The sequence below is a fragment of the Python bivittatus genome, unplaced genomic scaffold (assembly GCF_059951505.1).
Source record: "Python bivittatus isolate LINGU-HERP-01145 unplaced genomic scaffold, Pbiv_v1 ctg000590_np1212, whole genome shotgun sequence".
Classification (NCBI taxonomy): Eukaryota; Metazoa; Chordata; class Lepidosauria; order Squamata; family Pythonidae; genus Python; species Python bivittatus.
This window is the reverse complement of record NW_028277086.1, coordinates 6,370,111-6,388,320: the sequence shown is the minus strand read 5'-3', so window position 1 is coordinate 6,388,320 and position 18,210 is coordinate 6,370,111. Positions and strand designations below refer to the sequence as shown.

General features: G+C 43.1%; 2 protein-coding genes across 2 annotated transcripts; both read left to right on the top strand.

The window, feature by feature from the left end:
• The first annotated feature begins 5,690 nt into the window (after nt 1-5,690).
• LOC148214744 (mas-related G protein-coupled receptor member X2-like) lies at nt 5,691-9,107 on the top strand. Its single transcript, XM_088149286.1, has 2 exons — nt 5,691-5,998; nt 8,379-9,107. The coding sequence occupies exon 2, from the start codon at nt 8,430-8,432 to the stop codon at nt 8,979-8,981; it is 552 nt and encodes a 183-aa protein (XP_088005412.1). The 5' UTR covers nt 5,691-5,998; nt 8,379-8,429; the 3' UTR covers nt 8,982-9,107.
• A 5,183-nt stretch (nt 9,108-14,290) lies between these two features.
• On the top strand, nt 14,291-15,352 carry LOC112542126 (mas-related G protein-coupled receptor member H-like). The gene is given in 2 exon segments (XM_088149287.1): nt 14,291-14,605; nt 14,608-15,352. Coding segments are annotated over 2 exon segments (930 nt in total). The 3' UTR covers nt 15,223-15,352.
• The last annotated feature ends 2,858 nt before the right edge of the window (nt 15,353-18,210 follow it).

The following is an 18,210-nucleotide window of genomic DNA, read 5'->3' as shown; positions in this document are numbered from 1 at the left end:
CTGAGCTTTATCCTTGGAAAGCTCGCTCTCCAGCATCAATGGGACTTGAAACTGCTCCTCCACTCCCGAAGCAGCTGTTCCTTTCTTCTCCAGCTTGGGACTTTTCAGCGGGTTCCTTGCTGGCTTGGCTTTTGTTGCAGTCTGCGTAGGATGGTTCTGGGGACAACTCATGGCATAGTGCCCCTCTTCTCCACACCTGAAGCACAAGTGTCTCCCTTGTCTCTGATCCTGGCCACCCACCCTGGGTTTCCAGCCCAATCTTCTGGACATCGGGCCCGACGAATCCACGGGGTTTCAGTTGCCTTTTCTTTTAAAAGACATCCAATCAGCCTCTAACTTCCGTGCGAGGCCGATCCACTCTTCCAGGGTTTCAGAGTTGTCTCTGGCCAGCAAACGCTCCAAAAGGTCAGGTTGTAGCCCCTTTTGGAAATACTGGACCTTGAACTCCTCAGGCCAGTTTTGGAGCTTCCCGGCTAGCCCCTTGAATTCCAGCGCATAGTCCGAGACTGTTCAATTCCCTTGCTTGATATGCTCAATGGTCTTCTTTACTCTCATGATTGGGAAGGGATCTTCCAAGTGTTTGCGCAAAACACTTATGAACCCATCCAAGTTTGTCTGTTCTGCTGCTCCAGCTTCATGCATTTCCACCACCCAATCCACCACATTATTGTCGAGAGAACCCGATATGTAGGCTACTCTCTCTGCATCATTCTGGAACAGGTGTCCATATCCTTCCATGTATATTTGCACTTGCATTTGAAAACATGTCAACTGACTGGGGTCCCCTCCGAATTTCATCTTCAGGCCCCATTGTTGTAGCAGATTCTTCTCCTCTCTCATACTTCTTCCTGGAGGGATTTCCTCCTCCTCTTCGACAAGGATCCCTCACTCGCCTCCTCACTGTCCCCCAGGGATGTTGGGGGACCCCAGCCTGAAGTTGCTGGGCCCCGTTTCCCAGCGCTTTCTTGAGCATGGTCTTCAATGACCACATGTCATCTGCCATGGAAGTTAGCTGCATCTCCAGCTTATCCACACGGCCCTCCAGCACCACAGCTCGGGATTCCGACTCTCTCTTCTTTGGGGTTTGGGCCACTTGTATATCACCGATGCCCATTGACAACCTAGCCACTGACTTCTTCCTTGACTACTTGGCAACCACATACTCCTCCAAATCCCCGGGATCTTGGAATGGAGCCCAGCGCATGTCTGCTCATCACTCTCTCCTCCTCACCGCCAGTTTTCCACAGGCTTCAGCATCCCTACCTCAGGTCCATCCACTGGATCTTCCACAACACTGCCAGTAGCTCTGGCTTCCACCTTGATAATTTTCTCTGCCATCTGTTTGTTAACCTCAACTCCTGTCAGAGCAATCCGCCGGATTTTCCTCAATGAGCTTTTGCTCCAGGTAAAATCTGAAAAGGGAGTTTCAGCAATATGTAAGAAACTGTAATGCTCAGTTCACAATGAAAGCAACTCCCATTGAAACTGATGTAGGCTCAAAGAAAAGTTCGTTTATTGAGAAGTAGTCTACAGTTCTACAGCATTGCTGAAACTAAAGCCCACACAAGCCAAAGTTGATTTTACCCCCCTTTCCCAATTCATTGCCCTCCTTCTGTCTCAGAGCCTGTCTTGCACATGTCGCCGGTTCTCTCCTGGACTCATGTTGGTACGACCCTGGGCATTCCTGAGAAACAGATAACACTCATCTGCGCCTAATGGTTCATCTACTAACTCTTCCCTCCCCGCTTTCTTTGTAATGGCAGAAACGAAGCAAGCAATTTAGCAGGACGGTTAATTGATTGCGAGGCTTCTGACACCTTCAACCACTACTTTCAGGTATGTCATAATTTTCAAAGTGGGGAGTACTTGGGGTTTTCTTGCAAACATTTCATTACCCACCTAGGTAACATCTTCAGTGCTAGAAGGGAGTGGGGTTTGCTCTCTGTTTATATCCTGTGGCATGCCCTGCCAGTGTTGGTGGGGGTGGGAGGTTTGTTTTGTTCTTCTGGTAGTTCCTTGATTGTGTGCCTGGTGGTAACCTCTGCTTATCTGTGTGATGATTGCTGGTGAGGAGATGTTCTGGTCTTTTGTTTTCTTTTCTATTGTCTCTTTTGAATAGTGTGTAGATGCTGTTTATCTCTATGTGTCTGTTGATTGCTGCCTTGTCTGAATATCAAGCTTCCAAGAATTTTGGAAGGTTTAATCTGATCCAGGGAGATGCAAATACAATAATAGGCATTCCTTCAGTAGCTGTATATTTCTGTACCTGATATTTCCTATCAAAATCTTTCTTGCCATATTTATATCTTGATAGTCACATCAACCTCAATTGACTTTTTCTGGTTTTAACTCATTTTCTAACCTAACTGTAGCTGTGGAGTCCTTGGGTTTGGAGTCCAAGGACTCCACTGTTCAACCCGGAGCTACACATATTCGCTTCTATTGCTAACTGTAGCTATCATAACAGAACAGTACAAGTATCTCACGAGCCATTAAATTGTCGGAAACCCAGTTTTAATGGCCAAGGGAGTAAGATGGTCTAACATTTCCTCTTTAGGTTATCCAGCATACTTTTTCAGCAATTTTGCCTCTTCTCTTCCATTTGAAAATTCATCCCATTTGTTTGTGCATCCATTTGGGTAGCCCCACTCAATCCCAGAAAGTTTGCATACACACATGCATGAAATCCTGTATATTTAGGTAGATTAAGGTGGTGTGCGTGCGTGTATCTCTGTGTGTGTGTTACTCTTTTTGGAATATCTGTGGCTCTGCAAAGTGTGTAAGCTGTCCACTTCTCCCTTGGCAGAGTAGTAGAGAGGACTTTGCTGAATGTCAGTACAGCTGATTCAAAATGCAGCCCTGCGGACACTCGTGAGTGCCCCAAGAATGGCACATATAACACCTTTACTGAGCGAACTGCATTGGGTCCCAGTTTCACTTCCAGGGCCAATTCAAAATGTTGGTTATCACCTTTAAAGCCCTACATGGCATGGGTCCAGGCTACCTGAGGGAATGTCTCACCCCCATTACATCAACACGTTCTGCCCAGTCAGGCAGAGAGGGCATGTTTCGGACCCTGTCAGCAAGAAAATGTTGGCTGGTGGGGCCCAGGAGGAGAGCCTTCTCTGCCATTGCCCCCATCCTTTGGAACAATCTCCCCCCAGAGATGCGGCAGGCCCCTACCCTCCCGGCTTTCTGGAAAGGACTAAAGACTTAGCTCTCCCAGCTTGTGTGGGGTGACAAGAATCTTTCCCAATCCTGGGGGTGGCTGGCACCTTGATGATGCTCCCCAAGTTATTGCCAATTTTAAAATCTATCCTTGGATTATATTCATTTTCTATTGATTGAGGATTATTATCTATTGTAATTTTAATTGATTTGAACTGCTTTGCAAACTGCCCAGAGCATTTTTAATGAGATGGGCAGTGACAAATTTGATATATAAATAAATATTTAAAAATTATGTTGTATTGTTTGCCTGCCGAAATAGCGGTGGAAATCCAGTGATATATTTTCTGCCTGGGAGAAAGACAGGGGGCTGAACTAGAGAGAGCATGAAGATCATCCTTCAGAGGATCCTGAATGAAGAAGAATCTATTAAGCAACACACTGAAATCAATGAGGGAAACCATCAGATGTTCTTGTGGTTTCTCTCTTTGCAACCATATCTATTTCCCACTCTTTCCTTTCATTGCAATATTCTCCTTATCTCTTAACGATAGATTTATCAACAGAGACAGAGACAGAGACAGAAAGACAGATTGCTTGACAAATCCTTGCACATGACGGACTAATTTTTCTAAAAACGGCTTTGTGATTTTTTTGCCTTGATTGGGAATATGGATCTCACAAAGTACTGTACATGGACCCTTTTTTTATCCTTTAGCATGACTTCCCTTCATCTTTTCGCCCTTTGCTATGTACTTGACCGCTCAACCCCTCTGCCCCTGTAATTTGATAACACTGTAAAATTAAAAGCCACTTAATAAAAATCTCCACAGCTAGATAATTCTGCTTTTGGGATCAACCAAAGTGTCACAAAAGGGCATGAAACAACTCTTCTGCAGGCAAGATGCTATTTGGGAATGCAGGATGGGAGAAAGGCAAGGAAGTGAAAAAAAGAAACAGCAGCTGGCCAGCTGTTTCAGCCCTGAAGTTTAAGCATAGTGGCTCTCATCGGGTTTGCTTGGTGAACACAGTGGCCTGTGTTTCATCTCATTATTTTGAGCATGGCGACAAATGCTTTAGGTTTAGTTTCCAAAAACCCAGGCTTGAGCTCTAATTGTTTCTTCCCTTATTTTCTTGGTAAGATAAACTGCCAACTTGTTCATGTCTTCCCTGTTTTCCATGGAGTATTATTACTAACGGTCTCTGCAGTATGATAAAAATCTGACCAGCTGATAGAACATCTTGCCCTTTAGAGGACAGAGTTAAAAAGGGCCAGTTAGGGTATAATTTCCAAGCCTCTGTTCAAGGCAAGATTTTAACTTAAATCATCCTGAATAAATGGCTGGGATTTTTTTTACACGTCCTTCATCCTTCCTTCCTTCCTTCCTTCCTTCCTTCCTTCCTTCCTTCCTCTGTCCCTCCTTCCCTCCCTCCGTCCCTCCCTCCCTTTCCCATCCATCTAATAGCATCTAGAAATGATAGCTTATTTAAGTTTCAAAATGGTTGGGTTTTCATGAGATTATAACTTTATTTGGACATCAGAGTGCTTTATGAAAAATGTGGCCACTTTATTTACTGCAGCTGAGAAATGCAGGCTGGGAGGCCGATTCCAGGCAACGCAATCTTCCTGGATCAAAGGAACATCAGGAGATTAACAACTTGTGACCCAGACCACAGGTCCTTTTCAGTTAACTGCAGCCATTACACTGGTGCAGCTGGAGCAGCCTCTTCAGAGTCAGAGTCTGAATCCGGGGCCATGACAGTTCTGTACATCAGCAAAAATACCTGCGAAGGCATGGGGAATCCTTGTCGCTCCCTGCGCTGAGTGCAGGAAATCGATCGATGGGAACAGGACGTTAGATCCATGAGTAGACAGAGTGGAGAGTCAGTTAAATTGATAGCAAGAATAAAAAGATTATTCAAAGGGGAAACCACAGGGATGTTATCTCCTGATTCCCGCAGTAGAGAGGCAGCACACAGCTTCTTGTGATAAAACAGGAAAGTGACAAGAAGTATCTAAGGTGACCAGGCAAGTGTTCATGTGTTGCTCAGCCATGCAGAATAATTCTTCAATCAAAGAGGCAGGCATTTTGAGCATCACTCCATGGCCGTCTGGTAACACCACTCCGATTGTTTTGGAAGACCTCCCCTTCTGATCCAATACATCCAGGCCCTGGAAATAGCACCTTTGTCTGCATGAGCCACCGCTGAGGAAAGAGATGAAGAGGAATTTGCAACATGTTTAGCATGAAGACGAGAGAATCAGGAGCAGAAGTTCATGATAAAACTTCTCAGCTGAGGGGACCAGTCCAATTGAAATAACAAAGGACTCCCCTTTTCTTGTCAACTGCCTAGGTTCATGACGAGCCTCCTCCTGCTACCTCCACAGTTGGTGATTATCTTGAAAAGAGAGGGAACAGATCTTCTTATCACATGACGTTACACACTGATTAGGCAAGACACAGAATATATTGTGCTGTGTGAGGCTTTTAGCAAGATCTGCTTCCCCATCCCAGAAGAGAAAGAATATTTTCTGCAAAAGTTCTGCTTACATCGCCTGCTACTCTGACATTAAATCCTGTGAATTATCCCACTACACGTCTGACGTACAGTATGTCAAATTTTGGACATTGTAAGCAATGCTCAGTGTGTGTGGAACCCGCTGTTCTTCATCTATCAAGTACAAATAACCTAAAGAGGACTTAAAACCCACGATATTTTCTCTGCAGGTTGTTCTGCTCTGCCCATCATCGGTCACTCCAGCCATCAATACCATGACCCAGCAATCTTCCTCTTGCCAGCCTTGAAGACCCTGCACCAATACTTTCAGGTAGGTAAGAAATTTGGAAGATTTAATCTAATTTACACATATATAAATGCAGTAATATTCGTCAACTTAACTAGTGATTTCTGCCCCTGATTTTTCATATCAAAACCTTTCTTCTGATATTTATATGTTGATAGTCACCTAAATCTCGGCTGACTTTTTCTGGACTAATTTCCCAATATAAGCCTAGCCATCAAAACTGAAGAGTGCAAATATCTCATCAGCAATTAAAATATCTAAAACCCACAGTTTTAAGAGTCCTGGTGCAAAGATGAGAGATGCCCCAACATTTTTTTCCTTTCAGCTCACCCAACATTATTTTTCAAATAGTTTGCCACTTGGTTTCCCTGATAAAGTTCTCCCTTTGTGATTGTGCATGAAGTAGGTGATTCCCACTCAGTCCCGGGAATTTTGCACTCACTCCGGGGACTGCAGAGTCTGGCATGGGAATCTCAACATTGTTCATTTCCCTGTCCCTGCATCTCCCTCTCCTTCCACCGGAGAGAAAACAGGGATACATGCAAGACACTTGGTAAGCTTAAACTTAAGCATCTAAGTACACGGTGCACTCTTTCTGTTTTGGGACTGGATTTCTCTGACCTCCCAACATCAGCTGGTTTGGGAAACGAATTTCTCTTTCTTTTTGGCTTTCTGTGAGAGCACAACAAAGCTACCATTTCTCGTGGGATATCTGTAGCTCGGCAAGTATGCAAGCTGTCCATTTTCTGCTGGGCAGGATCCCTCCCCTGAGGTCCCCTCCTAACTCCTGACCTCAAGCCAGAGATACTCCCTCTTCTTCCCATGGAGGCTGAGGGTCCTATTCATAGACCCCCTCTGGGTGCGTTCTGTAGAGTTTCCCCCCCTTCTGCCACACTCAGGGCACCAGGGCACAACACTACCACAGTTGCAATATTGGGAAAAAATGGTTTTTGCCATAATTGCCCACATGCTGTCATTCTACGTTCACAGCTCACAAGGGAATATGAGATGCACCTTTGGCACGGTGGCAAGGCAGAGGTTTCATTTACCCAGTTACAATCCTGCATCCACCACACATGTGTATTTCCAAACCATCTGATACCAAACACACTGAAAAACACAGAACAAAGAGCAGAAATGAGGAGACATACTAACAGCATACATTATCAGTTCTGTTTTGTTTTGTTCTCATGCTCTGGGCATTTTGGAGGATGGAGCACCAACTAGTGATGAGGTCTGGGGAGGCTGAATTTTGTGGGGCGCTTGTGTGGGGGTTACATCTGTATTGGTCAGCTGGAGGAAGCTATGTTTTGCTCATGGACTTGGAATTATCAGAATGGTGGAAATGCAAGTGATCACAGTTGATAATTGTGCACAGGCATTTATGTGCATTCTTAGAACCACGTATGTTACACCTCTCCTCAGTGAGCCGCATTGGGTGCCAGTTTGCTTCTGGGTCAATTTCAAGGTGCACATTTTAGCCTTTAAAGCCCTTCATGGTGTGGGACTGGGTTACCTCAGAGACCCCATCTCCCCGGCTGTATCAGCCCGTCACATCAGACCTGGCAGACAAGGCATGCTGAGGATACCATCAGGTAGAGGTGAATATTGTTGGGGCCCAGCTGTCAACCCTTCTCTGTTCTGGTGCCCAGCTTGTAGAACATTCTCCCCCCCCCCCCCAATTTTAGATTAGCTGCATCCCTTTTGACTTTCTGGACATCCTTCAAGACCTGGTTATATCACGTGCCTCGGGCTCCCAGGAAACCGTTCTTGAGTTCGCTCTCCTTATTCTCTCTTGCTCAGGGTTTGTATAGTGGTTTTTTATCATATTTATCATGTAATAATTATTTTTATATTTTATATTGATTGTTTCTATATATGTTGTCTTCATTGGATTGCTGTAACCCACTGTGATGGAATGTATCTCTGAAGAGGAGGGTGGATAGTAACAGAGAGGAAGGCTATCAGGAAGAGGGGGGGGGGGCTTTCCAGGAAGGGAAAGGAGGCAAAAGCTGTGAACAAAGCATGTCCTGAGAGCTGGACAGTGAAACCAAGCATGTTGCACATGATAAGAATGATTTTTCCAGACAGTGGAGACAAATATATTCCTACTGGGAGATTTTGTTTTTAATTTATTTTATTGTAATTCCTTTGATTGTTGATCATTGTGAGGTGCCCAGAGTCATTGAGAGTCGGGTAGCATCCAAGTTTAATAAATTATTATTGTGGGTCGCACAGTCAGCCAGATGTTTTGAATGGATTTGGCATTTTTATCCAATAGTTATTATCATTATTGGCAAAGATCCAAAAGTTGTCTCAGCCTGTCCACAGGGAAGAGAGAGATAAAGATATGACCATTTTTGGGGAATTATTGAATCCACTCTCCTTTCTTTTCCTCTAATAGGAATTCCCATTCTGAAAGAAGGGATTTGTGGAGCATTACAAAATTCTCTTGATGAATTTCAGCCTGGCAAACATGAATGCTACACCAGGGTATTTTGAATATAATATTACCAATGATTCGGATGACTACCAAAATACATTCATCTATTCTACAAGGATCATATCCTCAGTCATATTAATCATCTGCTGTATTGGAGTCCCAGAGAACGGAATTGTCATCTGGCTACTTGGCTTCCAGATTAAGAGAAACTCTTTCACTGTGCTGATTCTTAATTTAGCTATTGCCGACTTTGGGTTCCTTATTTCTATGGCTCTAAAATGCATTGATTTTTTTACATATTATATACCAGCAGGAATTCCCTGGCTCACCTTTATGTCATTGTTGTGGATTATATATATCAATGGTCTATTTCTTCTGACCGCCATCAGCATTGACCGGTGTGTGTCTGTCCTCTTCCCAATCTGGCATCGCTGTTCCCGGCCAAAGCATTTATCCCCTGCTGTGTGTGCCCTCCTGTGGATCTTCTCTTTTCTCCTGACTGGAATTCGAAACATCTTGGAATATGCATTTGAATATGATGGCATCATGAGAAGATACGAATGAGATCATACTTTACAGCTGTAATCTTATATCTGGGATTCAATCTCCCTGAAGATACTGGCTTTGACTCCCAAGTAGAAGTTTCAGAGACATAGAGCAACAGTTCTGAAGGGATGTTGTGGAGGGCACTGTCCCAGCTAAACCATTTTCAGCTGGCTTGGGGGGGTCTGAGAGGCTGGCGAAAGGCCCTTTATCTTCAGGATGTTAAATTGTAGCCAAGGGGCACCTCACCAAACAAGGACACCTCACAGTTGGGAAAGAACATTCACCAATTCACTTCTACAGTGCCTTGAGACACTCAAATATCTAACAATTTGAGGAGATGATCTCATAGTTGCATTTGAAGAAAAGGTCCCATACATTTAAGATGCTGAATTGTAGCCAAAGGACTCCCCAATAAATTCAGATATCTCATAGATAGGAGTGGACATTCCACTATGGTGCCTTGAGGAAACCAAAGATCCATCAACAGAAGGAGATACAAAACATGGTTTTATTTGATGTCGCTGCCCTCGTCACATCTATCATTTGAAAATCGGCAAAGCGTCAATAGTGGCATAGGTACATAATATATCAAAAGTAGCAAGAGCAGCCAAAAATTGAAATCCAAAGATTTATGAGACTTATATAACTTTTCCTAATCAGATACAGTTAGTCCTTGACTTATGACAGCAATTGGGACCAGAATTTACATCATTAAGCGATGCAGTCATAAAGCACAACCATGTTGCTTAGCAATGCAATTTCTGCAGTCCCAGATGCTGTTGTTCCCTGAATCCCATGGTCGTTAGGCGAGGCAACTTCCTGCTGGCCTCCCACAACCAAGAGGAGCAGTGTGCTTTTCGAGAGTGAGCGAGAGTGCACGGGAAGGTCAGGGAGGGTGTGCAAAGTTACAAGGTGCTGCCTGAGAGGTACCATGTGGGTTGGTGAAGGTGTGCAAGGGTGTGAGGGGGTGCACAAGAGGTTCTGTGCAGGTCTGGGAGTGTGCATGAGTGTGCATGAGAGGCACTGTGTGGGTTGCTGAGGGTCAGGGAGGGTGCACAAAAGTACCATGCAGGTCAGGGGAGGTGTCCGGGGATGCAGCAGGGGTCAGGTAGAGGGTGTGAGGGTATGTGCAAGGGAAGCACGGCGAGGGTCAGGGCATGCACGCAGGGATGCACAAGTGGCTGGCACAGGACAAGTACTGAGGGGCTGGGGGAGGGTGCACTAGTGGGGAAGTCTTACCCCTGCAACTTGCAACCTTCCCTGCCATCTTCCCGACTGACTTTCTAGCCATCATATGATTGCAGTGTGCTTGGCAATCAGTCATAAGTGCAATCAGGTTGTGAAACACCCAGATCACGATCATGTGACCACAGGGTGCTGAGATGGCCGGAACTCAGAGGACCAGTTCTAACAGCACCACTGTAACTTTGAACAGTCGCTGAACAAGTGGTCATAGGTCAAGGACTACCTGTAATTCCAGTCTGATGGACAAATATGCGAACAAATCAGGGGAACACTTATGGAATGGTCCATCTCAGGATTCATACCCGAGACATTCCTGTAAGATCTGGAAGCAACAATATTCTCACTCTGTGGTGGGACAGACTGGATAGGTTTCATCTTTCTGTCTGAATGTCAGAGAAAAATTAGTTGAGTTTACACTATTGGTAAAATACTGTGAGTACTTCCCAGTTCAGTTTACACCCAGCACACTCCCAGTTAAGCCCACACCCATATTTCTAATGATGTAAAGGAGGAAATAAACATTAAGTAGAAGAATGACTGTGATCAGCTGCGTCTTTTCCTGAGCAGTCTAAGTAACATTTAGCAGCCGAGAAATCCAATGGTCAGAGAAGTTTTGCTCTTTGCTCTTCTCATGCCAGTTGGCTAATGGTCCATCTAATCAGAGCTTCTTAACAGAAATACAGTCGGGATTACAAATTCCCATGATCTCAAAAGGCTTTGTTTATACGGTACATTTCCTGACCATTGCTTTAAAATTAACTCTGCCTGATGTGACTTTTGGTTCCCTTCTTAAGCATTAGGTACCTTTATATATACTGTTTTGAGCATGCAACCTTCATCTCTACATTTCCGCAAAACATTCTCTAGTTCAACCTTTTTCATGTCTATATCGATGTAAAATCTATATATATATTCACCAACAGAGAATACAGAAGGGGGAGACTTGCGATGAAGCTCTACAGTTAGCAAGGAAAGGGGATTTTTTAATATCTCTTTGTCATGTGATGTGATGTGATATGTGTGTGTGACTTTTAATACATCTATATAGATGGTGAAAAGGTTAAACTAGAGAATGTTTTGGAGAAATGTAGAGATGAAGGTTGGTTCCTCAATAGGGTAAGGCCATCTCTAGCAATTCTTCTACTGTTTAATTCAGATTCATGGGGCGTTATTGGTAGAATGCAGCGCAATCAGATGGTAATTGCTCTTTGGCTCCTAGTTAGCTGAGGCTTTGCTAGAACAGATATAATGTGTGGGAGTTTTTCCTTTCTACAGATTGGAAGAAATCCATAGAATCAGTTTAAGTAGTAACAACTGGGAGACCAGGAGCAAAATTAAACCTGCAAGAGGACAGGCAGTTTAAAGCATCATTCCAAGTCATAGAAAGAGGAATTTTTAGCTTCTTTCTGATGGCCTTCCCTTGTGCCCCAGGAAATCCATAAACATCACTCAAAACCTTCTTCGGCATGAATTTAATCACTGTGTCAACAAAGCGGACTTTGGGTCATGTTTTAGTGTGGAGATGAGAAATGAGAGATTTAGGCTGAGGAATTCATGATAAAGCTGCTCAGATAAGGGGGCCGGGCACAAGGAGACAGATATAGATATAGATATAGATATAGATATAGATATAGATATAGATATAGATATAGATATAGATATAGATATAGATATAGATATAGATATAGATATAGATATAGATATAGATATATAAAATCCCCTTTCCTTGCTAACTGCCCAGGATCATGGCCAGTCTCCCCCTTGTACGTTCACTGTTGGTGATTATCTTCAAAACCCAAGGACATCTTCGTGTCACATGATGCTACATACTGATTAGGCAAGGCACAGGGTTTCTGTGCAGCTTTTAGACTTCCATTTTCATGCCAGAAGTGTATCCTGTGCTTCATATAAAGACACGTCTGAAGATTTCGGCTCAGTATCTACTTCCAGGTGTATCAAATTCTGCTGACAACACTTTGGACATTATCACTCAAGGATGGGGTGAATGGAATCCACTTTCCTTCTGTCGATGAACTGTGAACTTCATCTATACAGGACTTAAAATCCATCACTTTTTGTCTGCAGGTTCTGCCATCCCCAGTCACTTCAGCCCTCAGTACGGTGACACAATAATCTTCCACTCACCAGTTTTGAAGACCTTCGACCACTACTTTCAGGTATGTTATAATTTTGGAAGGCTTAATCTGACCCAAGGAGATGCAAATAACATAGTAGTAGGCATTCCTTCATTACCTGTATATTTCTGTACCTGATATTTCCTATCAAAATCTTTCTTGCCATATTTATATCTTGATAGTCCCATCAATCTCAATTGACTTTTTCTGGTTTTAACTCATTTTCCATCCTAATTGTAGCCATCGTAGCAGAACAGTAGAAGTATCTCATGAGCCATTAAACTGTCTGAAACCCACAGTTTTAATGACCAAGGGAGTAAAATGGTCTAACATTTCCTCCAACATACATTTTCAGCAATTTTGCCTCTTCTCTTCCATATGAATATTCATCCCATTTCTTTGTGCATCTACTTGGGGACTCCCACTTAATCCCAGAAAGTTTGCAAACACACATGCATGAAATCTTGTATATTTAGGTAGATTAAAGTGGTGTGTGTGTGTGTTTGTGTGTATTTTACTTTTTTTTTTGGAATATCTGTAGCTCTGCAAAGTGTATAAGCTGCCCATTTCCCCTTGGCAGGTTCTCTTCCCTCATGTCATCTTCTAACTGCTGGTTGCAGATCAGAGATGATTCTCTCATATCCTTCCAAGGGAGGCTGAGGGTCCTGTGTCCAGGACCTCTGCTATTCCCTGCTTCTTACACTCCAGGCAGCATACCACCATTCTTGAAAAGGCACAAGCATTGAGAAAAATGCTTCCTTGCAAAGTGGTAGAGAGACTTCACTGAATTTCACTACATTGAAACCATCCAGTACTAAATACAGTGGAACCTCAGGTTATGAACGCTTCTGTTCACAAACGTTTCGGGTGACGACCAGCTCCAGCCGCAAAATTTTGCTTCGGTTCGCGAACTCTGCCTCGGGTCACAAACAGTATCCACGGCCATTTTCCCTCCCGTGACATGGATCACGGCCATTTTCCCGCCCCTGACACGTGGTCCGCGGCCATTTTCCCGCCCCTGACATGTGGTCCGCGGCCATTTTCCACCCCTGACACGTGGTCCGCGGCCTTTTTCCGCTCCTGACACGTGGTCCGCGGCCATTTTTCCGCCCCTGACACGTGGTCCGCTGCCATTTTTCCGCCCCTGACACATGGTCCGCGGCCTTTTTCTGCCCCTGACATGTGGTCCGCTGCCATTTTTCCGCCCCTGACACGTGGTCCGCTGCCATTTTTCTGCCCCTGACACGTGGTCCGCTGCCATTTTTCTGCCCCTGACACGTGGTCCGCTGCCATTTTTCCACCCCTGACCCGTGGTCCGCAACCATTTTCCGCCCCTGACACGTGGTCCGCAACCATTTTTCCGCCCCTGACACGTGGTCCGCGGCCATTTTCCCGCCCCTGACACGTGGTCTGCGGCCATTTTTCCGCCCCTGACACGTGGTCCGTGGCCATTTTCCGCCCCTGACACGTGGTCCGCAGCCATTTTTCTGTCCCTGACACGTGGTCGTAGGAGGGGGACTCTCCCTCCAAGCAATAGCCGCCTCCCTGTCCTCCACGCTGGAACGGATTAACGGTAATTACATTGAACCTTATGGGAAAATTTGCTTCAGGTCGCCACCAATTCGGGTCACGACCAGAGTCGTGGAACGAATTAAATTCGTGAACTGAGGTTCCACTGTACATTTTAAGTTATTTCCTGAAAAACATAGAAGGAGGACACGCACTAGTATTTTTTCCCCTCAGGCATGGTTATAAACGGTCAAGGAATTGGCTCATCCCTCAGGCCAGATCCCTCAAGATGTCCACAGGGAAGGTAGAAATGAAGCTATGACAATATTGCTGTTATTTAGGAGACAGGAATGACTGAATCCACCCTTCTTTCTTTTCCTCTAAAAGGAAATTCCATTCCAAAGGAAAAGATTTTCAGAGGATTACAAAAGCTGATTGATGAATTCCAGCCTGGGAGATCTGGATGCTACAGGAAAGTATTATGGGTATAACAATACCAATCACTCATATGAGTACACAGAAGAGACCACCTCTTTTGATTTCAGATGGATTATTTTGGTAGGCATTACTTTTATTACCTGCTGTATTGGCCTCCTGGGGAATGGATACATCATCTGGCTACTTGGCTTCCAGATTAAGAGAAACCCTTTTACCACATTCGTCCTTAATTTGGCCATTGCTGACTTTGGATTTCTAATATTTTTTGTAACTGAATGGGTTTCTCATTTTATAAAAAGCATTATTTTCATCTCTGATTCTTTATCTGTGTGTGTTTCTGCCACATCATGTACATCAATAGTCACTTTCTTCTGACAGCAATCAGCATCGACCGGTGTGTGTCTGTCCTCTTCCCAATCTGGCATCGCTGTGCCCGGCCAAAACACTTGTCCTCCAGAGTGTGTGTCCTCTTGTGGATCTTCTCTTCGCTCCTGGGTGGAATTCTGAACTTTATGCAATTAACAGAATATTTTGGAGGCCTGTTTAGTCTCCAATGCCTCATGACTGCTGTAGTTTCCTTTCCATTGATCACCCTCTCTACTGTGGTCCTTTTCATCAAAGTGTGTCTTAAAGTGAAACATAAAAAACAGGAATGCCTCCTACTGATGATCTTAATTACTCTTCTCTGTTTCCTCCTCCTTGTTTTTCCTTTAAATTTCTTTGTGGTGATAGTTGATTATTTTAGTATCGAAGTTCACTCTAAAGTGACATATTTGGGTTCATGCATTATACTGTGTTCCTGCCTAAACAGTAGCATTAATCCAGTGATCTATTTTCTGGTTGGGAGAAAGAATCACGCTCAATCCAAGCAGAGCCTGAAGGTCGTTTTTCAAAAGGTCTTCAAAGAAGGTGAAGCTACTGGAGGGAGATAGACCAGTTCAAACCCACTTGCAAGTCCTCTGTGCTTCTTTCTGAGTGGTCATGAATAAGAATGCACTTAAGGCTACAATCATATGGGTGCAACTAAATCTCTTTGAAAAGATTGGCTCTTTCATCTGAGTAGACATATAAAGGATTGCATTTTAAGAGATTATACATCAGTTCATAACTAATGCTCTGCAGGAACACTGCACGCATTTTTATAAAAAAAGTTTACTTTGCTCACTCTAAGTAAGATTTTTACAAATACAAGGAGGGCGCCATCCCTCCACCCCCACCTCTTTTTTCCAAATGCCCCCCAAGGGCAATTAATTCATGAAATGAAGCATCAATAAGTAAAATTAAAATAGAACCAATTATAAACCAAATCAAATTCAGTAACTGATGGTGACACTTTAATCCTTGACTGAAATCAGGAAGAGGAAGAGAGGCCATTCTCATGTATATTCCGTGGCTTGGGAGCCACAGAAGAGAAAAACCTGCCACAGGCAAAACCTCGGATCCCCAGGAAGAAAGGATGGAAAGATGGCTAGTTAAGCAGGGAAGCAGCCACAGGAGGGTACAAAAACTCCTTTGCAATTCTACAAATCTGCAGGGAGAGACATCTCTTTGAGAGGTTTTCTACTTAGAGGTTGGTTTCCAAGGGCACCTCAGTGCTTATAAATACTGCAAATTGGTAGAGGCAGGAAAAGAGAGAATTTAGAAACCAAAAAGCCTCTTCTTACTTTTTCTTTTTGTTTTTTATCTGTTTTTTTCCTTTTCGCTCTTCTTCTTTTTTTTCTTTTTTTTTGTATATGCACAAACAATAATATGTAACAATACCATAGGGATCTTAGAATTAAGTATCACACTTGAGATAGAAACTGTTATTACATAACAAATAATTTCATGTATTTTGCAGTTGTATCTAATGCCACATTTAGCTTTAGATATAAAATTTAAGCAACCTTATGCTTATCAACATGAACATTTTATTCATAGCCAGTATTGATATAAGCTTTTTTTCTTTATCTTTAAAGTTTTAATTATCTAAACATCAGAGTGTTAATCATCTCCAGTCCACACTGTGTAAATACCACTGTACCCAAATAATCTATTGTAGTACTTGTGTTTAATAATAATACAATAAAGCAATAAAATATTGGGGGGGGATTAATTGGGAATAATAATTAGTCTGCAATAATTGGTACATGGTATGTAACAGTAGTGCTGTTCACTACTATTTTTCCTTAAGTAGTTGGAATTCAGTAAAATAGTTGAGTAGTTGGAATTCAGCAAAAGTGGAATAGTAGTTGAGTAGTTGGAATTCAGCAAAAGTGTGAGTATAAATTTGCTTCTGGGGTTCTTGTCAATCACACTATGGTACCCTCGTCTTTGCTTGCTTTGGATCTTGAAAATAAATATACTTTTGGCTGAAGATCTGGAGGCTTCGGGTTTTGTGTATTTTCATGGCACCACTATTGAAAGGACCCCATGGGAGAAGGGATTGAATGGAAATGCTGCAGACCTTGGAAGAGAAGACTAGAGTGAAAAGACAGGCTGTTTACACATATAACTCTTATTAGATGGCCTCAGTTGCTTAGCCAATGGCTGGTCATAGAAATGGAATGAATGAAGGAAGATAAAAATAAAAGAATTTCTCAGCCTAGAACTAAAATCAGAGGAGATTTTAATGAGAAGCCAAGGGCTCATTTTAGTGGAAAGGGCCTAAGAGAAGGATCCACCAAGGAAAGATAATTTTAATCTGCAGCAGCCTGACTTCTGCTGGAGGAGGGGTCACTGCACATGAAGAAGGGGACAAAAATCTTAATAGCTCTAGAGAACAGCAATCAAGTTATTTGGAAGTGCAGAAGACAAATTTCAGCATACTGAAAAAGTTGCCATAATATTTACAGGGCAAAGGTCAGCGTGCTTTTGGGCATCCCCAACTTCCCTTCTACGAAATTGAACACTGGATTTTAAATTAGCAGGTTAGAAAGAGTATTGATCCTTTTGAACTTGGATTCTGGAGGAGATGCCTGGGAATACCATGGAGAGCCAAGAAAAGAAATAGTTTATCACGGAACAAATCAATCCAGAGTTTTCACTTAAGGCACAAATAACCAAGCTAAAATAATCATATTTTAGACAATTATGAGAAGACATAGCTCTCTTGGAAGTCCATAATGGTGGAAGGAAGAAGAAGAGGACAACCAACAGTAGGGTAGATGGTCTGGATTATAGAGGCCGTGGGTGCATCAACTGAAAACTGAAGGACCAGATTGAGAACAGAGTTTCCTGGAAAAAAAATCTTTGTGGTTGAGTTGATATTGTCTTGATGGCACATAATCAATAAATCAATCATCCTTCCCTTCTATCTCATTGTAACCTGATTATATTTGATCTTTACACAACCACCACCTGTCTGTCCTGCCATTTCTAGGTCTGTCCTCTCCATTATTCCCCTGATTATCATCACCCTGGTATTATTATTACTTTTTGGCTTCCTTTTCTTCTTTCTCTTCTCCCTCACTATGCTGTGGACTCTGCTGCTTCCCCCTCCATTCTCCCCCCCCCCTCAACTCTGTGGTTGATACCTGTAAAGGTGTCCCAGAATTGCTATCCTGGGGTATTAGTTGGCCAGTTTGTATGGTGAACACCACACCCTGTTTTTACTGAAAAAGTAAGAGCAGCAACCAGGTAAACCAATCAGATATATTTCTGGGAGCCATTGTCAATAACATTATTAGGATGGTAAGTGGGTGGACCTGTAAATAATAAAATAAATAGAAATAAATAAAAAATAAAGGCTCCAGTGCCTTTATTGGCTGTGCAGTAAAATATGTAATTGATTAAGCTGCCTACCATTCATATTTGAGTATTATTATATTTATTATTTTTCATTGATGCCCCACCTTTCCTATGTGAGCACAACACAGTGAACCTTTTGGATGCTCCTCATTTTATCCTGAGAATAGCAACTCTTGCACAAGTTGGACTCA